The sequence below is a fragment of the Patella vulgata genome, chromosome 6, assembly GCF_932274485.2.
Source record: "Patella vulgata chromosome 6, xgPatVulg1.2, whole genome shotgun sequence".
Taxonomy (NCBI): Eukaryota; Metazoa; Mollusca; class Gastropoda; family Patellidae; genus Patella; species Patella vulgata.
The window spans coordinates 45,486,116-45,513,433 of NC_065884.2; the positions used below are offsets into that span (position 1 = coordinate 45,486,116).

Consider the following 27,318-nt stretch of genomic DNA (forward strand, 5'->3'; position numbering starts at 1 on the left):
ACGTTCTGCATGAATGATTTTATATATGTCCTTCACTAACAAATTGAGAGATGGGGGGGGGGGGGGGTTAATCCCATCAATTCAACAATTACTTTTGCAACAACACTCATTTTCAGGAATCCAAGAGGGTGCCACAGTGGGTTCCCTCCCAGTGTTGGCCAAGAAAGTTCAGGGTTTTCCGGCATGATCACCCCTTGTCAGTAATCCAGGACTATTCAGGCACAATTTCCCTCATCATAGTCCACTGTATGACATATGCCTGTTTTCATTAGTCCAGAATCATATACCAGTCACTCATAACATCAAGCCTTAACACACTTGTTAAAACATTCAAGGTTTGTTATTAATTTTATTTACATATGTACGACATTATATTACAAAAAAAAACATGGTGTATTAAACAAATGTTAAAACAATGCTATGGTAAATAGAAAAGTCTTCAATACTTATTTCAGTGTTTAAAATATTTCATATTATCCAGAGATCATAATGAAGTATCAAATACATAGTGTCTTAAAATCCCATAAAAAAGAAAATGTGTAATTAATGTCAGTTTCAAATGAATTTCATCTAATTCATATGCCAGTTACTCATAATATCAAGCCTTAACTTACACATAGTCCAGAAAGTCTGTGCATAGATGTCAAAATTGGTGTCTTTTCTTCTATTGAAGTAAATCCATTTATGCATAGGTCACATATCTTTACCGTTTTCTTAGTTTGGAGCTAATATTTTAAGAATTTAAGACAAGATTTGAAATTAAATAGAAAATTTAAATTTGCACATTTTATCCTAATTTTTTGTGGTTATGGATTTAATGAAAACTGCAACAATTTTTAGTCCACTTATACAAAATTTCCTTCATAAACTATTTTTGATTCAGAAACCACGCTGTTTATGGCCTCTGTTTTCAAAAATTAGAGGGCAATACTGATTGAACACAGTGGTATAAAGTTTACAAACAGTAACATTCTGGTCAATAACGCTTGTAAAAGTCAATCAGTGCGCTGATATAACCATGTGCAAAAAACTACACATACCCAAATCATCTATTTTAATTCTTGATTAAGTTATATTTATAGCAGGGCTTTCATGAGTTAACAGGTTAAATCTGTTAACGAATGAAGCGTGCTATAAATGACTTGTAACATTGACACCTGCTCAACATGCTTGTTGTTATTGCACAGAAAACCCACCCCACTTCTCTATATGATTTCTACTAAAACTAGTGTAAACCAGCAAAAGAGTGCAATAACATTGAACATGTCTAGTTATTGCACGGTTAAGCTCCACCTAATCTACTAGAGGGAAAACAATCTGCTTATTCAACAAAAAGAACAAAGGAAGATTTCCCGTCCATGTTACAATTACAAATATACAGCTCTTAACATCTTCAAGAACACATTGTTTTTCATCATATCACAAATTTTAAATAAACTAAGAATACCCCCTGATAGTAAAGTCATATTATTTCATTGTTTAAATTCAAGTACGTCCAACACAACATTTTACATAAACAGGCTTTTCTGCAAAATTTACCAGAAAATTTCAAACTGTCATGTCATAACTAAAACAATGAATTCAAATATTGACAAATATTAAATAATTTAACAAGCAAAATGTCTTTTAAAGCATTGTTTGAATATAAAGCAATTAAAAATCATGTGCAACATGAACATATGAGATGAAGGCCATTCAAAAAAAAATATTCTAGTTCTTGGATAATCCTTACCAAAAATCTGATGTGGGAGGGAGGTTTTTATTTGTGTGTTTTTATTTTGTTAAAGGATCACTACTATGCTATACATCACATTTCAAGGCACTGCATTTATCTACATGTAATTCTTGTTAGTAGGAATGTATGACTACCGGTATCCAGTATAATTTATGATTGTCAGTAAAATTTATCATGGTTGTGTACTTGATAAACGAGTCATGGCCACATTTCTAGATTCATTCAAATTTATTTTATGGGCTACTTCTTGTAATTGGGGTAAAATATTTAGTGTGGTTATTAATGAGATTTTTTTAAAACGGGTCATGATGCTATTTTGAAGTGATACGTGATTATCTGAGAACCAGAATATTTTTTTATATGGTCTAATGTCAAAGTGATATAAATTAAAGTAGCATACAAAACGATTTCAGAAATCTTATTCACAATAAACTATATATTCTTACAAGTTCTATTTTTTGAGCACAAAACTACATTATTTTGTCTTGTTAGTACCCTATATAATAATTATAAATGTATCTTTGTAGAAAAAGGTTATTGGTGTAGGGAAGTTTGAAACAATGATATTATTAATATATATCATTTCAGATTAGGAAAGTCAAGCATTCTTACTAAAGATAATAATACAAATAACGCCCTAATATCTGTGTGTTTTAGTAAAAGAACCCTTATACACTGATTCATCCGATTGCACATTTGGAAAATATCAGTTGTCAATAAATTAGGTTTTTAAAAAGGATCTCTCTCCATGTATATAAACCAAATTCTTTGATAAAATACATGCATTTTTTAGTTCTTATGTACTAAAACACATTATTTGAACAATGTTGGAAAAATTAAATCTTTATATATAACAGAGAAAGTTTGTTGAACTTGTCATTTTAAAATAACTTCCTAATATTACCAGTTTCTACAAGAAATTTGATGATGCTATATATTTTGTATTTGATGCAGTATTTAATCATGAAATTGACAATCATTACTGACCATTTTCTCTGACATGTCCCAGTATATCCTTGGGAGAAAACTCTTATTTTAGAATTCATTATAATCCAGCATATCTTTGATATTAAAATTGAAGATAGATGGAATATGTAGAGGATTTCATAATTATAATAGATATAATAAACTCACAAACACAATAAAAGGTGGCACCAAAGAAGTAAACATGTATTAAAGGAGAAGGTACATGTCTTTCTTTATTCTAAAACTACATAGATAAAAGTGACAGCTACTTGAATCAACTTTGAAAAACTTTATAAAAGCTTTTGTTCAAATGCCACACTAAAGTAATAATTGCTTTAGTGGTGTCACTATCTGAACCAGGACAGTCAATGGAAAGGGTCAAAACACAACTAACAGTTAATTTTGACACAAAAAATAAACAAATTTGATTGGTTTGCTATAAAAACATTGACAGATTTAAGCTTGAAAGATCTGGTACAAATATTATTTGATAATGTCACCAACCTAAGGGTAGCATTTTAACAGGGGGCATCTTGAATTTTTTTTAAATGATTACATGTTATCATTATCTATTGTTAGATTATAGAAACAGATGGAGCTTCTTTAGTAAAGATAAAACATAGACTTTTAACTCAGCCTTGATCCAAATATGATTATGTTTTATTTTTTTCCACTTGTTTTTTGAGCAGAAATTGATACTGCATTTAAAGGAAAAAAAGAGCAAATATTTTGGTTGATGCCACAGTAAATTTACACATCACAATTCAGTTTTAAGTATCATCTAATTCCCCTGTATGGTTGTCATTTTTTATATTTCTCCACTAATAACACACACAAAGTCATTCTCTGAGAGTTCAAACTATGTTTAAGTTTGTGGCAACTTCACATCAAATAACTCACTACTTCATTTCCTTGATTGAACAACATTTCATCTAAATTATAATGATTTATAATCTAGTGCCAACCCTTCCACAGCATTACAATTCCACTCACTAATACACCAGCTCCTAAAATAACAGCTACTTGTTTTGTAGGTGTTCCAAAATATTCCACTATAGCCTCCTACAAAAACAAACAAACATTTTTTTAAATTGTAATATCTGGTACTAACCTGTGTGACAGTCAACCTGACTACAGTACCGTACATAACAAAACTTGCACCATTCTAAAGAATTTAGAGTTTGGCTTCGTATTGTCTTGTTATCACGTGCTCAGTGCTTACTTCATATGGTTTTTCTAGCTGGCTAGTTATTCTGTATGTTACAAACATTGATGTACCAGAAGATAAATAATCAGACAGGGTTGGGTTTAAGTAGATCAATCAAGTATTGTGAAGAAGGGTTATTTAGGCATGTGTATACTAATAATAGCGGTAACTTGAAACTGTGAAATATATAAATAATATACAGTACTTACCCACCCACCTCTACCAATAATCCAACCAGCTACATGATCTCTTATAAAATCTACTACTAAATTTATCATAGCTCTTATCAATGGTATTCTATCTAAAGCCTGAAATATAAAACAATATTCACAGATAAAACATACCAATAACTGGAATATCAAATCTATCAGCCTTTTAACAAGCCAACAGTGAGACTGATGTCCCCTGACGAAATCCCAAAATAAATAGATGACACATATTGATTAATTGCACATTTATCTATTTCAAAAGTCTTGAGTAAACAAATTGATTATCTATATTTAGTCTAGGCAGGGGCAGATCCAGGAATTTTTGCAAGAGGGGTTTGCCCGGTACCTGAAACAATGTATCTTTGGGGGAGGGGGTTGAAAATTTTGGAGAAATACATGGTCTCTATCGTCATTTTGGCGTATATACATGTACATACACACTGAGCTTTTTAAAGAGAGTAATCCAACATCCTGTTTGACATCAATTTTTATTATGAATCAATATGATGACATTGTGATTCAATTTTATTGATGCAAAGCATTAATTGTAATATCACATATGCCTATATATCATTATCTTTGAATGCCCATCCCATCCCACCATCTGACGATAAAGGATACAGCACACTCTTGTGAGAAAGTGTTGTTTACAAATTTGTTCTGTAGTCGAGCAGGGGGGAGGAGGATGGGGGGGGGGGGGGGCTGAAAATATATTATTTTGATTTGTTAGAACCAAGATTTGATTAATAACAGATAACTTGTTATATATTTTGACCCACAATGAGCAATTATTTAAAGAGTTACCAATTCACAACTGAAACTAGAATATAATTTAACTAAAAATAAATATGAAATGAGATTACCTTTAGACATATTTTATAAGCAAAATAAAATAAAGCAACAATTCTTCCCCAATTGACCACACCATCTTTGAATATTTCACTAGCTACATTTAAAAATGTTTTATGTTCAGCTTCTGGTGGAACTCTTGCAATTAAACTAAATAATATATAAGCTTGTATAAATTTGAAGAATAACAATACATGTACTATGTTCAACCAATTTTATACTTTTGTAACATCTAGACACACTAATACATATTTTCCAATTCAATGAAAAGGAATTTGTTGCTAGATGGATAGTACTTGTAGCTGGAGTTATTTCACTTTATTTTATCATGTAACATGCCCTTGTATACTGTTTTACACAATTAGATTTAATTATTTTCAATAATCATTCAAAAAGTGTCCCTAAGAAGTGAGAGAGAGAGAGAGAAATGGGGTTTAACGTCCACTCGACACAAACTAGGTTATTTCGGGACTAACATTTGGTTTAATTTTATTTACATAATTCGCTTGCGCGTAGGGGTCTTTAGCAGTGGGAGGAAACCGGAGGACCCGGAGAAAACCCACGAGGTTGGACAGGCGACCCTACTCCTTGCCACGTACAACCGGGGATTCGAAACCACGCCAGTCGACTCAATGATAGACTTTATAATACCAGAAATATTTAAAATTTCATTGTTTAAGCAGAAAAAAGAGATATGAGCTGATCAGTAATATTTGCAAATATATATGGTAGTATTTCTTTATCATTTACAAAAAATGTTTTCCTTACTTCAACATTCTTTCATCTTTATCAAGTTCATCTCCAATACATCGCAGTGCTCTACCTACTTCTCTTGCATGATCCATTGGTGGACCTGAAAAGTAACAGTGTCTTAAAAATTACCATGATGAGTGAGTAACGAAATAAAGTAATGGCTAGACTACTTTAAGACTTTCAAAAACATGGTCATTTCTTGTTAACTTCTCAGCCAGTAAAATGATTTGTATCTATAGATGAACATGTGAATATATTAAAACTAAGGCAGTGTCCCAGTTTCTACGAGTTCTAATCTCAATTATCTTGTCCTTTTGCTTGATCACTGGAAGTAGCAGATTCATTAATGTGATTATTTGGAATGTCACTACCAATTCTCGAATTAAAAGAACAAGATTATTGCAAGTCACAAAGCCAGTAAATTTACCCACATTTATTTTCAAAAATTCTAATTGCGGTAAACTGTAGTTAATAATATTTGCCTTCGTATTCATTCTGATTTATAAATGTTGATAATAAACATTAATAATGTCTGCCTTTGTAAGCTTATTCATTCTGATTTATAAATGTTAATAATAATTATTAAATTGTAACAATCAAGGCGTATATTTGGTAGAGGAGGTCCAGACGGGTCAATGCTAGATTTGAATCTGTAACTGAACTTACCAACAGGAGTTCCTGGTTCAATCAAATCACTCAAACTTGGTGAATCTTGAATCATGTCCTGTTCCATTCGTTCTTTTATAAATTTATTAAGCAAGAGTCTTGCTTGATTACTCACATCATCTCGACTTAGTGCTTTATTAACTTCCATGTTTTGATTGTTCCAATCTGCAAAAAAAATCATAGACTATATAATATCATAATTTGTACAATAAAAAAATCTCCCCTCTACTCTGTCAATTTCCAAAAGCTCAATCTAGTTTACTTTTATTATTATAAGAGAACTTGCAAAATTACTGGGCTATTATACTAGGATCCAGGTTTGTCATATTGTCTTTATCAATAGTCTTAACCAGTGCTCACTCTGGGTTTCATATTTTTTCCGCCAATTTCTCATTTTAATTTTAATTTATTAGCCATATATTTTTTCTGCCAAAAAAAAAAGAGAAAAAGTATCTATTATATTTTTTCAGTATATATAGAGGATATTTGTCGTTTTAGAGGGAATAACATATTTTATTTCATCGAGAAGCAAGAAAACTTATATTTTCACGAATGCGTAGCATGAGTGAAAATATAAACGTTTTCTTGCTTAGAGATGAAATAAAATATGTTATTCACGACAAAACGACAAATGTTCTATTTATTTTATGATTTTACAATCATTTTAGGTAAAAACAACATGGACTACTGCTAGCCAGTGGAATAACACTTTTATTTCACTGATAAAACGCGGTATTCCACTACTGATCATAAAATAAAATTAGATACAAGATACATACGATATTATAATTTACAAAATTCCTCTCTGCTTTGCAGAAGCCCATTTTTTGAAAGCTATTTCAACATCTGGGGTAACCATTGCTTAGTAACATTAAATTACACATTGTATTTGTTTCAATGAATATCTGTATTTGTTTTTTTTATAGTATTTTGTCAACTAAACCCAATTGCACAGTCTGCAGTTAACATTGGAATTTTCAACATATTCTATTTACGTTATCTATATTTTAACAATTATAGTGAGAACTGCCAATTCTTTATCTGATCTTCCATAATGCTCCTTTAACATTTTATGTTTTTTTCGAAATTTTTCTCTGTCACAAACTTTTGTGGTATCCTAAAATGCAGACCTATTGTAGAAGCTAATATTGCTTCAACATTCAAGGATGTAATATTATTAGATGGACGAGAGCTGATCATGTCAGTATCATCTGTAGACTTGGAGCATTTTGGTGGTGACATACTAAATAAAATCTGACTTTCTTCTATCGGGCATCGACTAAGACTGTTCAGTTTTTCGCTATGACCCATGGCATGTGATTTGATGATAACTGACTTTCGACAACCCAAAGAATATATACGCATTTATAAACTGGAACAACAAACCTGGCTTCATTTATTAACGATAAGGGCAACAGGAGTAAGAAAAAGATAAAACAGTCGTCATAATCCAATAATCTCAAACAAATCAAGCGAGTATTATTCACAGTGTCCGCCATTTTGAATATATAGAAACCGTCAAAAAAGTCACTGAAGTTTTGTAATTGAAGACAAAAAATTAAATGTTTTGTCTCTTAATTAGTTTATTACTACTCTTACTGTAAATAGTAATCAACACTAATCCGAGAATGATTAATAGACAAAAGATATCTCTATTATTGGTACCCAATTGATTGATAACTGACTCAGCCAAGGGCAATAGACTGTAACGTGTATGCACAGCGTGGAAATCAAAGCTTTGTGGCAAGAAAAAGTTATCGCCAAAAATTTCGCCAGATTGAATATTTTATCGCCAAAATTATATTTTTATCGCAATTGCCGGAAATGGCGATCGACAGAGTGAGCGCTGGTCTTAACTGTCCCAAATATTCAAAGAAGTAGTGAAAATGGTCATAATAGAAGCAGCTTTGTATAGCATGCTTTCACAAAAAAGGGATGTGGCACCCACTTACCATGACATATTCAAAACTTTGGTTTATATTTTGTACATACATGTACTCTCTTAAAGTATATACATGTATATTTCATCCATTTTTCATCCACTTTTTATATACTTTTTAATGCATTTTTTATAACTTATGTGTGGGAGAACGGGGATGGGTCGGACACTTTTGGGGGTTTTCACATTTGTGCAATTACTAATGTCGAATTGAAAAAATTTCTTTCACAGTTTAGTGGTTTTTATTGAAAAAAAATCCTTTACCAATAAAGTTAATAAAGTAGTGATAGACCAGGGCATATTCTCAACATAACTGGACAGAAATAAATGTAGGTATTCAAAAATACAATTAACTGATAATTTTATTTTCTTGCCAATGCACCAATCCATAATTTACATCGAAAATGCTAAGGAATGTTTATCCCAGCAAATGACAGACCAAGTTCGTAGTAATTACTCATGCCCTTGTTGCTACTGGTCAATGGTTTTGGAAGAATTGACCTAATCTGATTTAATGGAAGTAAAGCAGTAGCCAGTATCCGTAATTACAGGAAACCTAAATGATTCCGTAACTGCCAGTCATCATTCTTTTTTTAATCAAAATGTCTCTTGGAAAGATGGGTTGCCAGGCAACGAAACATACATCCACAGCAGCTAAGTCGTCTGGGGTGTCAACACGGGTTGTCACATATTTTTTTCTTTTGTCAGAAATGAAAACATTTACCACACACTAAAATCTGATTACAAGTAACAACCCATTTGGCCTCTAGTTCTGCCCTATTCTAACCTTTAGCATACAAAACATTTAATATCAATTGCAATAATCATCAGAAATCATTGAAAATTGATAGGCTTCTCTGTCTCATGACCTTAAACACTGTATAAATTAAAATAATAAATAAAGTCAATCGGATATTAACTTTAGCGTTTAAAGCATCCACAAGAATTTTCAAAGTGATTAAGCGCCATAACTCTGGCAGTAATTATTGGAAATCATTGAAAATCAATAGGTTTCTTTGTCTCATGACCTTAAACACTGTGTATAAATTTAAAGTCAATAAGATATTAACTTTAGCATCTAGAGCACCCACAAGATATTTTAATGTGATAAAGGGCCATAACTCTGGCATTAATTATCGGAAATCAATGAAAATACATAGGCTTCTTCGTCTCATGACCTTAATTAAACACAGTGTATAAATTTAAAATCAATCGGATATTAACTTTAGCCTACAGAGCGTCCACAAGATTTTTCAAAGTGCTCAAGGGCCATAACTCTGGCAGTAATTATCGAAAATCAGTGAAAATAAATAGGATTTTTCATCTTATGACATCAAACACTGTCTATAAATTTAAAGTCAATCTAATAATTAGCCTCCAGAGAGTTCAAAAGATTTTTTTAGAGTGACCATGGGACATAACTCAGGCAGTAATTATCAGAAATAGTTGAAAATCAATAGACTTCTTTGTCTCATGTGTATAAATCTAAAGTCAATTGGATATCACGATAACTTTAGCCTCTAGAGTGTACAAAAGCAATTGGGGACGCTGGACCGACGGACAGTGGGCAACGACAATATACGACCACATTTCAATGTGGGCGTATAAAAACATAACGGTTTGATCCAGACGCTTGTGGGGTAATTCCAACCAAGTGTCCGGATGCACCCCAAACCCATAATTCTGATGTAAGCAGCTATTATGTTTATTTACAATGAACATATGGTAAAGTTTCAGTCTATTTCTATTAATTTGTGGACGAAGAAATATGTGACAGCATAACCCAAAAAGAAACTCTTTAAACACTGAATTAATTTAACCTTTTAACATTACAAAATTTTTACATCAAAAGATAGAAGAAAGCTTATCTGCCAGTGCAACTACATAAAATTTGAATGTTTATCTCTGCCATGAGTTTTGAATGTTATAAGATGTGATCATTAGTATTTAATTTTAATTAACCAATCAGAAAACTATGGAGGGTGTGTCTGGACCTTCCCACCATCCGAACCATCCCCTAATAAAAATCCGATTTGATCGTAGAAGGTACATATGTAGGCTACATAATTCAAAAGTTATATATTCCATTACAATGTAGGCATACTGGTATCCCTTTTAAAAATCAACATTCCAGCATATAGCCTATATTATTAGGCGATTCATAACAGCTGAATAAAAATTTGGTACATTCTTCATTGAGATATAAAAAAAAAATATTTTACTTTAGATCTACTTCTCATATGAGGATTAATTTACAAATTGATCAAAATCGAAATGACTGTGAATATAGAACACATTATATAAGTATCTCTATCAGACATTTCTGACTTTGGGCCATTTGTGCGCCATAAATGACTAGCTATTTTGGCCAAAAATGTTTAGGATAGGAATTAGTATTAGTAATAAATAGTATGATGATTGGGTCGTTTTGTTTGACACCCTCCTTCTTCATTTGACATTTCAGTTTCAGTGTCAGTTGTCCAACAACAAAAAAAGGTCCTTTTCTTTTACCGTCTGCATATGCTGGACGTATTTTTTCTTGAACTTGAGAAGGCATGTTCTAACTCAGTTGGTTAATCTGATACTCTTCATTTGAATTTTTATATCAAGAATCAAAATATAATTCCTTGAAAATTCTAAAAATAAGCCGAACTCGATTCCCCTGTTGTGCGCAGAAATCGAGCCTGTATTTCTGCACGAACCGGAAGAAGACATGTTAACGATAAACTGCTACCATTGTATGGTGTGATCGTGTACATGTAGATCATGTGAATAATTTGGGACAGATGCTATATAAAGCAAGTACACCTCGGTGGCAGCGGACGTAAAATACAACTAACACTAACTAACTAATTAGGATTTACATCTGCGATATCACCTCGGTGGAAGCGGATGTTAAATAATGCTATTTCACACACACATTTACATGGCTTGTCTGCGATATCACTTCGGTAGAAGCGGACGTTAAATAACGCTATTTCTCACACATTTAATCATTTATATGGTGTGTGAAAAATTGTCTGTGGACAAACATTAAAGTAGCTAAGTCTCTTACTCAGTATCATCCAAAATCTTCGACATTGAAAACACTAATTATTTGTCAATTTAAATCAACATATTGATGTTGTGATCTTACCAGGAAAAGATGGGCTTCTGATTAAGTGATATCCAATATTTAAGACAAAATAAACATTTTACCATTGGTACACGAATCGTGTACCTTAATGCATTTCAGGCCCATTCTAACAAGGGACTCGAAGAACGAGGCTAGACATTCAACAAGTCATGTGAAACGGTGACGGTGTATTCATATCGGCAGAGTATGCGCAATAAATACTATGTAGACTAGAATAACCAGGCGTTAGAAATTTTCATTCGATTGAGACTTCTGACATATTTCGCTGAACGTAACTGATTTGAAATTAGAGTAAAAATGGAAACGATTCAATGTAAATCAGTTTATATATATTCCTATTACATTATTATATGCGTTACGACCCATTTGTGTCAATTTCTAGGTCCAACATATTAGCGATTTAGCTCCTTTAATTGTCGTAGTAATTGTTGTCACTCCCGTCTATCCGACGCCCACCATTGCTTGTAGATATTATTCTCCACAGACTTAAAATTTATTCTGTGTTCAAGGTCATTTTCAACGATTTCCGATAATTACCAGGGTTAAGACCAGTTTTAATAAAACTTGTAGCAGCCTAGCAGGGTCTATTGCCCTCTGATGGTCCGTGGTCTACAATTTGTCTGAGAACAGAGGGTAGCTAGGTTGATTTTTAAATAAGACTGCACTGCAGTAAGTGTAAGCCTAAAACTAAAGACCCATTTGAACTTCAAATTATTGAGCTAGTCTAACTGTCATCTTCAATAGAAGGCTTGATCTCGCTTTAACTACATACATCTTATCAAGGCCTTCACGTAATACCCTGCATATTGCAGCACTAATTTCGATTGGGTATACAAGCCCAACTTGTGAGCCTATCAGTTTCCTCGATCATCGCGAATACCAAGTCTCACGCTTTCAAGCTAAAATGTCTACCTGTGATAATCGAGTTGCACAGTTCAAGGTTCATTCAATGTCAAGGTTTCCGTGGAGGTCGCGATGTCACAACCTCTGATTGGACGTTACTGCTCACGTGTCTGTAGAGAACATAGCTATAAGTTCGGGAATTGTGAAGTAAACAAGCAACGGCCAGATGTTGTGAAACTCGCAGTCGTTGCTTCAGGAACATGTCTAACTGTATAGTCAGATCTTTATTTATTTGGGGGAGCTACAGTACGTGCCTCAGTGAGTAAGACATTGGGCTGCTATCTGAGTGATGGGTTCAATCCTGTGTTGACCAAGAAATGACATCGGGATTTCCAGTGTGGTTCCCCCATGTCAGTGATGCAAGACAAGAGGCCTGGCAAGGGACAACGTATAGTTGTTCGAATGGGACGAAAACCCAAGGTCCCCTGTACACATCAGCATACATGTAAAAATAAAACATGACAGTTGAAATTTCATATAAGAGTTACAAAGAGTAGGTTGTAGTGCCACTATCCAGGCAAAATTTCCCTCAATGCACACTGTATGGCATATGCCCAGTCAGTGGAGGACAGTAGACCGTTAATCCTTATTTAATTTATTTATTTGAACTCACACATCCAATAAATGACTTAATTAACCAAAATTAACAAATTCTGATATTTTAAATATTGTTTCAGATATCTAGATGTTTTTACAGTCGTCTTAAACCAGACAAAAGAGAAGGTACGTATAATAAGTTAAATACTGGCCTGTTCTGTTTTTCACGCTACAAAAGTACAACAAAGGTTGTCATCTGTTTGAACTGAAATGGAATGGAATATTATATGGTATTATGTGTTCCTGAAAGTTCTTTTTTTATGTTATAATATGAGAAGGATAAAGTGGCTCTTTATTATTTTTTTTTTATAAAATTCCTTTCTCTACTATAGGAAGATGGGCATTGCTCAGATGTCTCATCTTAGGTGGCTAACCTGAATCCCAAACAACCAAGCAATTGTTGCAGGGTATGGGGGTCTCACGCTCCCAGAGAAAATTTTGAAAGTTGAACCGCCGAACAAAGGTGAAGGGTCATTAGATGATTAGGTCACCAAATAAAAGGTGAAAAGTCAAACAAAATTCACAGTGAAACCGGAAGTAAACAAAATTGAAATTAAAAAATCAGCTCCCTAAAAATTGTCTCTGAAAATACAAGATAATATCTGGGGATAATACCTTCATATGTCATTTTTGGTCCATTTTTAAAATGGAGAGAACTATATTATGTTCGGAAGGTTGGATGGCCGAATGGTTAGCATGTGCGCCCTGTAGGGGAGAGCGGGGATGGTTCGGACGGTGGGATGGTCCGGACACCCCCTATAGCTTTAATCTTTACAATGCTATCCGTTTTCTGATTGGTTATTATAATACTAAAGATCTCATCTTGTAACATGGAAAACACATGGCAGAGATAAACATTCAAATATAGATGCAGATAAGCTTTTTTCTATTTTTGACAAAGTTGATGTAAAAAATTTCTAAAGGTAATGGTTAAATTAATTGATGTTTAACAAGTTTCTTTTAGGAGTAGGCTGTCACCTCTTTCTTCCTTTGCTAATTAATAGAAATACATTGACAATTTATCAGTTTTTCATTGTAAATAAACATAATGGCAGATATATCAGAATTGTGGGTTTAGGGTACATCCGGACACTGTTCGGAATTACCCCAGAAGTGTTCTGATCAAACCGTTCAGTATTTCCAAGAGTCAGATTTGATAAAAAAAAGAATGATGACTGGCAGTTGCGGGATATAATAGGTTTACAAAAATTATGGATACTGCTTTACTTCCATTAAATCAAATTCTGTCAATTCTTCCGAAACCCTTATCCATTAGCAACAAGGGGATGAGTTATTACTACAAATTTGGTCCGTCATTTGCGGGAATAAACATTCATTATCTTTTTCGATGTAAATTTCGGATTGATGTCCTACCTAGAGAATAGCAAGAAGCTTTAAAGCTTTAGAATTATCAGTTAATTCCTTTTTGAATACGTTCATTTATTTTCGTCCAGCTATGTTAAAAATATGCCTCAGTTAGATGACATTCAGTTTTAAATTTATCACTACTGTATCACTGACTGAATATAGTCAATAAGGTAAAGTCTATTTTCCATTCTTAAGTTCGGAGACAAGTGCATTAGTAGTTGCACAAATGGGAAAAAACCCAAAAGTGTCCGAACCATCCCCGCTCTCCCCTATCATAAGGTCTGTCATTGAGTCAACTTGGGTGGTTTTGATTCCCCGGTTGTAGGTGACAAGGAGTAGGGTCGCCTGTCCAACCTTGTGGGTTTTCTCTGGGTCCTCCAGTTTCCTCTCACTGCTAAAGACCCCTATGCGCATGCAAATTATTGAAATTTGTTCCGGAGGGGGGGGTCACAGTGGCTAAGTGGGTAAGACGCTGGCTCGCTAGTCTGGAGGTCGAGTGTTCTATCCCTGCATTGGCCGAGAAAGTTCGTCCGTTTTCCGGCATGGTTTCCCCTTGTCAGTGATGCAGGACGGAGGGCCAATCTGATTAAAACACAGATCCAATTTCGTTTCGTTTTTATAGTTCAAAATTTCGATTTTACTTGTCTTTACTACACTTGGATCTGGAAGCGTTGTTATTTAACTCGTGTTCTGCTTGAAATGAGGGGTCAGCCAATCAAATGGTCTGTCGAATCGAGCGTTTGACCTTTTTTGCGAGGAACTGTGTGGGTAGACATTAGCAGCAATAGAAATCAAAACAAAGCAAAAGTAGATCAAAAATACATGGCAGTCGCTAATTGGTTAATCAAATGACTGACGTAATCGGGTCAAATGTCGCTTGTTTGGTACCTGACGTCATAGAACGTGAACTCCCACTATAACTTGTTAGATCTACATGTAGTGTAGGCCATCGAAAGTATAAAAAACAAAACGAAATATAGATCTATATTTTAATTAGATTGGACGGAGGGCCTGACAAGGACAGCTGCCTAGTCGTTCGGATGGGACAAAAAACCTAGGTCCCATGTACACATTGGCGTGCACGTAAAAGATCCCTTGACAGTTGGAATTTGATATAAAAGTAGGCCGTAGTGCCGCTGTCTCGGCAAAATGTCCCTCATAGCACACTGTATGGCGTATGCCTGTCTTCATTAGCCCAGTCGGAACAGAACAGTAGCTGTTAGGCTGTTAAACCCCATTTCATTTATGTTCAGGAAAAATCGGAAGGCCTCGGTAGTTTCCGGAAGCGGTCACAAAATTTTTGAATATGCCGTTTTGAAGGCATCAATGTGTTCCTTATTCCTACCAAGTTTCAATTTGATACCTTAATTACTATTCTAATGGAGATATGTCATCTTGAATGGGATTTGTCCAAAGAATAGAAAAATGAAAACCCGACGAAGATCCATTGAGAAATAACCGAGATAGGCAATCTGATTTTTTTTATTATCCCATCCGTAAAACACTTCCTGTTTGTCAAAAATAACCCAATTTATATTTAATAAATAGTTCCACGGAGGCCAACCACATCTACGTTGGCAGAATGTTGGCACCATGTACAGTTTTGGCTGCAAACTCTGACTAAATTCTACAAAAAAAATAAAATAATAAAAACACTTACGAAAACAATAAGTAATTATGAATGAAATAATATGTATTTTGATAACATCATACCCCCCATCCCCACAGATTCCTGTGACTTCGTGGATACTGCCTCCCTGACATAAAATAATATTTATTTGAAAAATAAAATTAATGATACATGGAGACACAAGTTAAAAATTTATATATTATTATTTTTTTAGGTACTAATATTATACAAAAAATGTCCATCAAGCGAATGGTATATGTTTACGATGGAAAAGGTGCAGAGAATAATTCTAAAAGACTTTTGATATACGCTCTCCAGCAATCTCTAGATAAAGAATATGATGTGTGTACTATTTCACCTGACCAAATAAAAGAAGGTAATTATTCAAATGATGATCATAAATTCACTGTCACACAATGAATATTTAGCTGTTTTTCTTCCTTTAACAGCTTGCATATTAAATGTTTTATCACAAATAGCATAATTACCTCATATAAATGAATATTTCAAGATTGAACCAATTACTTACTTCTGATAATATTATAACTGCCAACAATTTTTACAGGATCATGGAAGGATAAAGCTGCAGCAATAGCATTTGGAGGAGGATATGATTTAGGATTTATTAGTGATTTAGGATCTCAAGGAATAAACAATATTAAGGTGTATGTCCAAGAAGGTGGTAAATATTTAGGAATTTGTGCTGGTGCATATTTTGGATGTAAAAGAATTGAATTTGATAGATGTGGTCCACTTGAAGTCTGTGGTGATCGAGATTTGGGTTTTTTTCCAGGTAATTACACATCTAATCTATACAATATTTCTATAAGTACATAATACTACATTTCAAACATGTAGTGTGCTGTTAGAACAATAATGATACCAGGATTTAAGATGTACATGTAAAAGGGCAACAAAGGGGTAAATCAGATGTTTGGAGAGTAAGGTGATATTTTTCTCCTGGTGAACTTTCAAGGGGAATAAATTTATGGAGGGATGGGTGTGGCCCATTTCATTTTCATTTTTAGTTTTAAGCTATGGTACATAATATTATGTTTTATCTGTTTTAGGTTTATGTAAAGGTCCAGTGTATCCAGGCTTTAAATATAATACATTTGAAGGTTCTTTAGCTGTTCCCATTGAACTTCAACAATCTTCAATAACAAAACGATCATTAGATGTTTATTTCCATGGAGGTGGCTATTTTGAAACAAACAGTATTGACTATAGTGTACTAGATTCAGTACAAATCAGCCTTAATACAAAATTGAAACGTGAATCATTGAAGAGACGGAAAAAGCTTTTGAATACATCACAGAAATCTTCTCAACAGATTGTACGTTTAAAACAGAAAGCCTGTCATAAACTTTTGTCGCGAAAAGTACAAATTTTAGCTAATTACAGTGAAATAGAGAATAAACCACCTGCAATAGTGACATGTTATTTTGGGAAAGGGGTAGCTATTTTGTCTGGTGTACATGTTGAGTATTCATCTAAACTACTAGATGACAAGGATCCCTTCTTAAAGAATGTTATAGAAAAATTACAGCCATGTGAAGATGCACGCTCAACATATTTTATGTCACTGTTGGAAAAATTAGGTCTAAATATTAGGTTATCTTAATTTATTTACCGGTATTATTAAAAATGTTCAAATATTACATTATGCTACTTTAATTATTTTGATGCTACATGTATATCTTATAATGCTATGGCAATATTACAGCCAGATGGAGACAACCACTTTTCATAATTGGGGGGTTGGATGGCCGAAAGGTTATCACATGCGCGCTGTATCATAAGTCAACTGGCGTGGTTTCGATTCCTCAGTTGTACATGACAAGGAGTAGGGTCGTCTGTCCAACCTCATGGGGTTTTTCCGAGTCCTCTGGTTTCCTCCCACTGCTAAAGACTCCTATGCGCAAGCAAATTATTGAAATAAAATTGAACTAGATGTTATTCCCGAAATGACCTAGTTTGTGTCGAGTGGACATTAAACCCCATTTCTCTCTCTTTCTCTTTTCATACTTTTTTTCATATTTTCAGTCTCTGTCAGAAAAATTAGGTTTGGTATTATTTATTTCTTGGTTTGTTCGGGTTTTTTTTGATGATTTTATATTGTTATAAAAAAATATAGCTATGTGGACATGACCACTTTAGATTCTCATAAAATTGGATTTTAAGATATATTTGGCCTCCTATTTACACCTACATAACTATCGCTTTATAGTTACTTTTCCAAAGTACAGTACATAGAAAACTGTATTTGTAGCTGAATACAAAGTTCATGCTCCTATATTTACATAACCAAATTGCTTAAAGACTATACAAACTATGGAGAAAACTGTATTTGTTGCCGAAAACAAAGTTGTTACTCTTATTTACATAAACATTGTTTAGATATATACTATATCTTAGCTGTGGAGAAAACTGTATTTGTTAATTTACATTAACATAACAATTGTTTAGTGTTTAGATACTATATCTGAACTACAGGGAAAACTGTATTTGATTTTACCATCTTACGATTGAGAAATCCTATTCAGATATAAATATACAGGTGTCACTTAGTGAAATAAGTATATAACTATCTCTTGCCAGATTTGTGAATGCTGTTTCTTATTATTTTATTGCAAGTTTCCTAATCACTTTCAGTCTATGACCTCTCAAGGGACCACATCTTTAAACATGCATTATGCAAGAGCTAAGTGTGCCTATTGCAAATCTTTCTTTAGGCCTGAAATGTTATCTAAATTATTAATTAGACATTATTTAACTTATCCAGATCATAATCAGATCTCGATGCCATTGTTACCCTGTGATATTTAGTGGATTTGAATACATTTTATTGATGGATAATTTAACATAAAAATAGATAATCGAGACTTGGTTTATCATCACACCAAAGTTAGCAAAGACGTTCAGGGCTAGCCAAAAATTGAATCACTAATATCTTGGTTCAAACTGAAATTTTCAGCATATTCTGTTTTCATTATCTATTTTTTAACTATTATAGCGAGAGCTGTCAGCTCTTTATATAATCTTACCTAATGCCCCTTTAGATATTATGTTTTATTCCTTTACTTATTGTGATGATTTGAAGATGTCATATGTTAGATAATCATGTTTATACAAATTTTGGTGATGACTACCTGTGCATTTATTTGTTATATATTTGTTATAAGTGTTATGTAAGTGTTATGTAAAGAAAAACCAGAAAATGAATTGTATTTAGGTGTTTTAAAGTATATTAATATAAAATATCTGAATTTATCACAAATTTGTTGACATGACCTGTTAATATTTAGGACCAAATGAGCAAAAATAATTTTAAATGGTGAACCTCTTCCATGGACCTTATAATGGTGTATTATTACAAACAAATGGTACACTTATAAGAGTGTATTGAAATTTCCATGCCTCTTCTATGAAACATATCGAATGACAATTTTTACCATTACACTCTTAAACATATTTTTTTTGTTTATTTATATTTGTTATGTGGAAATAATATTATTTATAGAATAAAAAATTGTATATGCAAGCAACAATAGTTTTCACTGATACAAATTTTGTATTTCTGTTTGTTTGGTTTTTTTTCATATGGTACGAAACACTGATCGAGGACCCATGTTTAAATTGGGGTGCACGTAAAAGATCACTTGGCAGTTGGAATTTGATTCAAGAGTAGGCCATAACTGCCGCTGCCTGGGCAAAATTCCCTCATAGCACACTGTATGGCATATGTCTGTCGTTATTAGCCCAGTAGGAGCAGAACATTAGGACCTTAAACCCCATTTCATTTCATTCATAATAATGAGATAATGTTTATGGTAATCGTGAATGATGGGATTCTTCCTGTTTTTGAAAATGCAGAAACTACTTCACTAATCAAGTACGCCTTGTTAGGGGAGATAACTACCATAAGTGTCATGGTTGCCTTTCTCAATGTCAATCAGCATGGTTTAGTTTAGTGAACATAAAATGAATGTCTCGCATTGTTACAAACTTATGAAAGTACAGAACAAGTACTCAAGTTTTTTCAGAAAAATTAGCGTACTTACAAAACATATAGCTGTGTCAAACAGATATTATAGCTATATCCATACCCGACTTCTTGGTGAACAATATCAATTTCGTCGATGTTCTAATATAAAAAAGCGCTTGTTATTAATTTCTCGTTATCAGCAATTTTTTAAATGTTTTCTTTTAAGAACAACCTTTAGAAACTATTCCACGAAAGATAGATCTAAAATAGATTCTGAAAATGACGTTGACAATCCTAAGTTAAACTACATTTTTGTACAGTCATCAAAAGATAGATGGGAGGATGTTCCTAATGGAATAATGATTGATTTGGCTTATACAGACTCTTGTCCAGAAGAAAAATACATAGCTAAAAATAAGGGCAAAATTCCTATTATTTTGGCTCTTCATGACTCCCCAGGATCTCACTATGATTTACTACCTCTGTTAAAACCTTTCATGAAGACTGGGTGTCGAGTAATAGCTCCAAATTTTCCAGGTAGGTCATAATCCGAAGAGAAACTTTATAAATAAAACGATTATGTAACTGATGTCTCGTTTTGTTTCTATATAGTTAAGACATTCAATAAAATTGTAAGTATTGAAATATAAAGGTCATACAAATTACATCTTTCCTGTGAAATCCATTACCCTTAGAAAAACATGTATAGGCCCTACTGAGCTTATTGAACAAATTACTACAGACATATAAATCCAATCATAATGCAAAATGGCACATCAGTCTTTGAAGGGATATTGTTATTGCCATAGAGACCTTGTATTCGCTCTATAGATAATAGTTTATATATTTCTATTGCAAACTTGCTTGTAGGCTATTCACCCCTTGTCATTAAAACAATGTAACATTATTATTACAGGGTCTCGAAACGAGTCAGGCACACCAAATGTGGAACCCTTTAAGAAAAGTTAATTTCAGACCCTATTCAAATTGTGCGGGTACAGCTATTTTGACAGAACTGTCAAAGTTCGCAGGACAAAAGATTAAGGTTCATTTGGCGCATGTGCAGTAATCCATACTGAGAACAGTTCTCAAACCAGATAGCGTTTCCACTAAGAAAATTTAACCGTGCCGTGCCTGGCATCGTGTCGAGATCACCTCACGTCAGTGGGCCAAATTGGCACGGTACTCAGTACAGCACGCTTATGTTTGACTCGTTTATACTACAGAAAAATTAACTGTGTCATGTCTGGCACGCTTAGAATTTGTAATGTAAATGGGGTTAAGGTTTCATTGCCTATGTTATTATAATGTTAGACCATTTTCTAATAAGTCATGCTCATGTTTAAGTGAGCAAATTTCCAGTACTATACAGATCAAATTGACACATGACCAGTGTCGCTTGTTTCGAATAGCTTCTATACAAAAGACAGAACATGTTTGATCAGAATAGTATACATTGTACAATACAGTAGATAACAGATATTTCCTTTTCTTTAAGGATTTGGTATTACAGGTGCTGTTGACAAAGGAGCTGATAATATTTTCAGTCATACTACCGATGAAAAAGCTGAATTAGTAATGGGACTCTTAGACAATTTAGACATCAACAGGTACAAGTCAAATAATTCTTTTTTGAAAATAATTCCTAAATATAAATAATGAATATACTGATTATGTTTTAACTGATTTAGTATAAATAGCTATTTAGCTCCTAAAAGTCGCAATGTATCAACTTCTATCTACATCTTTCTTCATGGCTTTAAACAATATTTATTTGTTTCAGTATTGACCTATTGATTGCTAGTGGAGCTGGTACATATCCAGCTTTACGATTATCAACTGAAGTAGATATAAATGTCAAATCTCTTGCTTTTATCAACCCTTGGCCACATTCAATATTCAGGTAATATATTAATAGTTTAGCACAGAAATCTAAATATAAATATGCCTCTTTCATTTACAATTCTTAAAACAAAATGCCTCAAAAACTTCTTGCACTAATGTAAAACCTTTTTATACGCCCACATTTTCATTTGAACGTATATTGTTATTACCTCTGTCCATCCGGAAATCTGCTCACAATTTTTATCCGATTTTTGACGAAACTTGAAACATAGGTTGATATCCCAAAGATCTAGGAGCCTTTCAATATTGGCATGTATCAGGCCGTAACTTCATGGATTATGGCACCTGATTTTACGAAAAACGTTGTTGTTTTTTTGTAGCTTGTTCTGTGTTCAACTCTTGCAAAATGTGGGCGTATCTTGCATGGCAACCACTTGTTATCCAATTTTGATGAAACTAAAACATTTGTTCCAATTTATACACCTGTAATGACATACAGTAGCAGACACCCTTACATCTCATTATGCCTTGTATACCAATTTAAAGTCTTCACAACTTATTTACAGGGGTATAGCTGATGTACTTAATCAAAGTCATACTGTAACATCATTATGGGATCGTCCATTTTATCACGTTATTGCAAGAATATTTGTATGGTTAACTAAAAATAGACTAAATGTTAAAGTCAGAAGTGTTAATGAAGCTATAAAGTATTTATATACTGTTCATGGTATTTCTTTTAATGAGGTAAGCTTATGAAAATAATAGGAATGTTATCAAGTAAAGATGAGTTGATGTCACCAAAAGTAATATTATGCTTGCCTTTCAATAAAGTATGCAACACTTACTTGAGAAACTACGCTGGCTCACTAGCCTGGAGGTCAGGTGTTCGATCCCTGCATTGACCGAGAATGTTCATCTCGATTTTCCGGCGTGGTTTCCCCTTGTCAGTGATGCAGGACGGAGGGCCTGACAAGGACAGCTGTCTAGTCGTTCGGATGGGATGAAAAACCGATGTCCTGTGTACACATTGGCGTGCACGTAAAAGATCCCTTGGCAGTTGGAATTCGATATAAGAGTAGGCCGTAGCGCCGCTGCCCGGGCAAAATTTCCCTCATAGCACACTGTATGACGTATGCCCGTCTTCTTTAGCCCAGGTTAGGAGCAGAACAGTAGGACGTTAAACCCCATTTCATTTCATTTCATTTCACTTGAGAAACTTCCATTGTTTTCCTTGACCTAAATTGTCCTATAGATGTAAGATTTTAATTATATTTTCTAAATAAAAAATAATTTTCAAAAATATAAATAACAGTTTTAAAAAATTTTACCACATGAAGACCACACTTGTCAGAGATTTTCTTGGTGACACACAATATGAATTTTAATGTAATATTACAGATGCTGATAGTACCTCTTAATTCTTAATATACTACTTGTATTTTGTGGTAGCTGATGACACAAACAGAATGCAAGGTTTTCAATAAAACTGTATTTTTAAACAGATAGGTGGATTACTGGTTACATTAAGACAGAAGAATATACCAAGAACTATTTTCTATGCTGAGAATTCAAGTTTTGTTGAACCTGAGATTTTGAAGGCATATCTTGACCTTCTTGGAATTGACATTGAAGATAGAATAGAGATTGATTCTACAGGGAAAATAATTAATAAAGGTATTTTAAGAATTATCCCAAAAACCAATACATCGATATATTACAGTATGGTGTCTTTCACATTATAAAATAGGTGTATCAATATTTTCACGCTTCTTCCATTGTCCCCCGCCTTTTGAAGAAAGCAGGGTACTTATAAAATGGGTTTGTCAGTCTGTCTGTCCGTCACACTTTTTGAGACACAATAACTCTCTTTCTAATTGAGCTAGAATGTTCATTTTCTTTCACATAGACTTTTTTGGGTGTCTTTATTTCTGATCTGATCAAACATACTATCTTTCTAATTGGGCTAGAATGTTCATTTTATTTCAAATAGACTGTTTTTTTGGGTGTCTTTATTTCTGTTCTGATCAAACATACTATTTACCATTTAATTCTTGTAAACAATAGAACAACAAGAATTGTGTAAAATATTGGTCATTTTACACATTTCATCACGATTCTGGCCAACCGTTGATCTGCATATTTTGAGTTTTTACCACCAAAATGTATAACTTAGTGCTCTGTATTTTGAGGCTAATTTGCATCTATGACAAATTACTAGGTTTTCTAATACGCACATGGTCAATTACTAGATTTTCTAAGTCAGTTTAAGGTAGTTTCAGGTAATATATAAATCTTTATTGTCACCAGTCTTTCGAAGAAAGCAGGGGACTATTAAAATGGGTTCGTCTGTATGTCTGTCAGTCTATCTGTCCGTCACACTTTTGCAGGCACATTTATTTATTTCAGAATTTCTGCTGGGAAGATCAAGATCACTGTTGGCTTGTGTTCTAGCTGATCTAAAATTCAAACATTTAGAATGCTCTTTCATTATTAAAAATAACTATTTGTAGCCACATACAGTATTCTAGAAAACATTTACCTTGCGTGAAACAAATGCTGGACTAACCTCTTTCATACATACTACTTGAAAGTGCCTCCAATAACCAATAAACAAAAATTCAGTTTGTGGGATGTTTCTGGGGTTGGGTACAATATGTCTAAATTATTTTGAGTATTAGGATTATGTATTAAAACAATATTTTAATGTATTTCAATATTGATATCCAGGGGGGTTGGATGGCTGAATGGTTAGCACGTGCGCGCTGTATCATAAAATCTGTCATTGAGTCAACTGGCGTAGTTTCGAAAAACCCAGTTGTAAGTGGCAAGAAGTAGGGTCGCCTGTTCGAACTCGTGGGTTTTCTCCGGTCCTCAAGTTTCCTCCCTCTGCTAAAGACCCCTACGCGCAAGCGAATTGTTGAAATAAAATTGATCCATGGGGACGTTAAACCCCATTTCTCCCTGTCTTTCTCGATATCCAGCTTCCCCAATCCAACATGCAATCAAAACCAAAACATTTAAAATATTCAAGATATGTTGTGTAAATGTTTTGAATAAACCATATCCAGTTAATGTCCTCTATATTTTATAAGATAGCTATCGATTATTATTATATTTTTTTTGCAACCATAATCAAACAGTATCTTGTTAGTTTGTAGTTTTTATGTCAATATTGGACTAATTTTCTTTATCTTTTATTATATAGATGGTTTGAAAACCATTTAAAACAAACCACTACTTTTAATTAAGAAAGTTCACGGTACATCTTGACCTATATGTAATCAATCATTCTTGTATCTCCAACCACAGTTTCAAGAGTTTCGTTTTTAACCTCAGTGCTTCAGGACTTATTTAAAAGGTTGTGTGCCATTGTTTCTTCATGTCAAACATAGTTTTAAATAATATTAAAATAATATTGTTTTTTTTTTTTACAGGATCCAACAATTTAGTTAATAGTGTTTCCATACAAACAGAAAATAATGAAATTATATCACAGTATTCTGGGATTATTAATGGTATTCTTAACAACTTTATGCATCATGTGTCCAAACGATGATAGTACTGCGATTTAGAATTAAGTTACATTTATAAAAGGAAAACATAAAATGCAACAAATTTGCATTTACAATGGTGCTTTATTTTGACTGTGTGTACATACAATGCCTGAAAAAGGCTCATGAACAACTGTAGTTGTGCTTTAGTGCTTCTATCTATGAAAAAAATTGAGAAAATAAATTACCCTTAAAAATATTTAATCTGATTTTGTCCTGTTATCATCCGAAATATCTTCTTTGTCTCACCAATGCAAACATACATAATATTAAATCCAAAGCATTTTTGGGCAATAAAAGGTGGTTATTAAGAGTTTTGGGACAGGCAGATTGAACTTGAAAATGACACTGTTCCCCTTGTATGCCAATATGTTAAATAGATAGATTTACTTTGCACAAACATATACAACATATGGTACAAAATTGTTTTTATAACTAATTTGGGTGTCCTTTTGATATTGGGGCCCCTGGCTGCAGACCAGATAGCCCCCCCCCCCCAATAATTTGGCCCTGGAGCCAGGGGTTATTACTACACATGAGTGAAATATATTGAGTTTGAGTGCCCAACTTTTCTGAACCAACAAGGCTACTGAAGACAGGATTATGCCATGCAGTGTATTGTGAGGGGGTGGGGTGAGTTGGATGGCCGAATAGTTAGCATGTTAGCATGTGCGCGCTGTATCATAAGGTCTGTCATTGAATCAACTGGCATGGTTTCGATTTCCCGGTTGTACATGACAAGGAGTAGGGTTGCCTGTCCAAGCTTGACAGAACAGGGGGTTGAATGGCCGAATGGTTAGTGCGCACGCTGTGTCATAAGGTCTGTCATCGAGTCAGCTGGCGTGGTTTCGATTCCCTGGCTGTACATGACAAGGAGTAGGGTCGCCTGTCCAACCTTGTGGGTTTTCTCTGGTTTCCTCCCACTGCTAAAGACCCCTACGCGCAAGCAGATTATTGAAACAAAATTGAACCATATGTTAGTGTCAAAATGACCTAGTTTGTGTCGAGTGGACGTTAAAACCCATTTCTCTCTGTCTCCTTGACAGAACACATCCCTCTGTGCAAAAACAAACATGACAAAGTAATAACAAGACTTTGAACAGCTTGGCATATTTTTAAAAATAAGCCAGGGAAATTTTTTTTTTTATGGCTCTGTTGTTATAACCAATTACCATTCTTATTGTCTTGTGCATGTACTTTAAGTAGGAAGTTAAACCCCATTTTATTTCATTTGCATGTGCTTTAGATCATAAGGTCTGTAAACAATACAAGTGTTGTGGTTTTGATCAAGAAGTAAGGGCTCCTTTTGAATCTCAGGGAAATAAACCTAATGCAGGCAGGCAAATTAATGAAACACAGATCATGTGTTAAGTCCCAATATGAATTACATGGTGTTTATTAGAAGTTAAACCCCATTCCTCCCCCTTTCCAGCCTCTGTCTAGGTAACCACTGGCATATGACTTCTGTATAGGGCAAAGAATTGTAGTCAGTGCCTATGGCTGTCATTCTGTGTGTCTGTGTTGTCAACCAATTTGGATAAAATCGCAGGGTTTATTTATTAAAAGACAAAGATGTTCTTTATTTAATTGCCGTGATTATTGACATTTATTGCTCTTGCCTCAAATATACTGTTCAAATTTTTATTGAATTAGAAGGCAACTTGCAGGGGTTTGTTGTGAAGTTTATACTAACTATTGTAAATTGATAGGCTTATTAGTTAAACAAAAAATATCAATTTTAAATAGATCAGGTGTTACAGTTTTCTGAACAATGCAATATAAATTTGTGGTTAGAGTATTCGCAAATCTGCTAAGTGATCTCTGGTAATAACTCTGATGAAATTTATCATCAGAAATGTCTTCTTTGTCTCACTATTTCAATAACATACATAAAGTTAATAGCAAAGTGTTGTCAGCTAATGAAGGGTGTCTGTTACAGTTTTGGTCCAGGGGCAATAACTAAACATTAATGA

General features: G+C 33.7%; 3 protein-coding genes across 6 annotated transcripts; 2 read left to right on the plus strand and 1 right to left on the minus strand.

Moving 5' to 3' along the window:
* Positions 1–329: 329 nt before the first annotated feature.
* LOC126824708 (apoptosis regulator BAX) lies at positions 330–10,986 on the minus strand. The gene is made up of 6 exons (XM_050554039.2): positions 10,836–10,986; positions 6,386–6,550; positions 5,735–5,819; positions 4,981–5,116; positions 4,118–4,216; positions 330–3,763 (listed from the first exon to the last, which is right to left on the minus strand). Exons 1-6 carry the CDS (start codon positions 10,879–10,881, stop codon positions 3,656–3,658), a joined length of 639 nt encoding a protein of 212 aa, XP_050409996.1. The 5' UTR covers positions 10,882–10,986; the 3' UTR covers positions 330–3,655.
* A 44-nt stretch (positions 10,987–11,030) lies between these two features.
* LOC126824706 (uncharacterized) lies at positions 11,031–19,497 on the plus strand. Of its 4 annotated transcripts, none has more exons than XM_050554033.2 (5): positions 11,031–11,122; positions 13,041–13,086; positions 16,173–16,334; positions 16,524–16,751; positions 17,029–19,497. In XM_050554033.2, the coding sequence occupies exons 1-5, from the start codon at positions 11,111–11,113 to the stop codon at positions 17,580–17,582; spliced, it is 1,002 nt and encodes a 333-aa protein (XP_050409990.1). In that variant the 5' UTR covers positions 11,031–11,110; the 3' UTR covers positions 17,583–19,497. The 4 variants fall into 4 exon arrangements, with proteins under 4 accessions (XP_050409990.1, XP_050409991.1, XP_050409994.1 ...); XM_050554034.2 differs by lacking the exon at positions 11,031–11,122 and adding an exon at positions 11,133–11,773; XM_050554037.2 differs by lacking the exon at positions 11,031–11,122 and adding an exon at positions 11,133–11,644.
* A 374-nt stretch (positions 19,498–19,871) lies between these two features.
* On the plus strand, positions 19,872–25,562 carry LOC126824705 (uncharacterized). The gene is made up of 6 exons (XM_050554032.2): positions 19,872–20,483; positions 21,445–21,556; positions 21,730–21,849; positions 22,358–22,538; positions 23,297–23,468; positions 25,229–25,562. The coding sequence occupies exons 1-6, from the start codon at positions 19,943–19,945 to the stop codon at positions 25,348–25,350; spliced, it is 1,248 nt and encodes a 415-aa protein (XP_050409989.1). The 5' UTR covers positions 19,872–19,942; the 3' UTR covers positions 25,351–25,562.
* Positions 25,563–27,318: the final 1,756 nt, after the last annotated feature.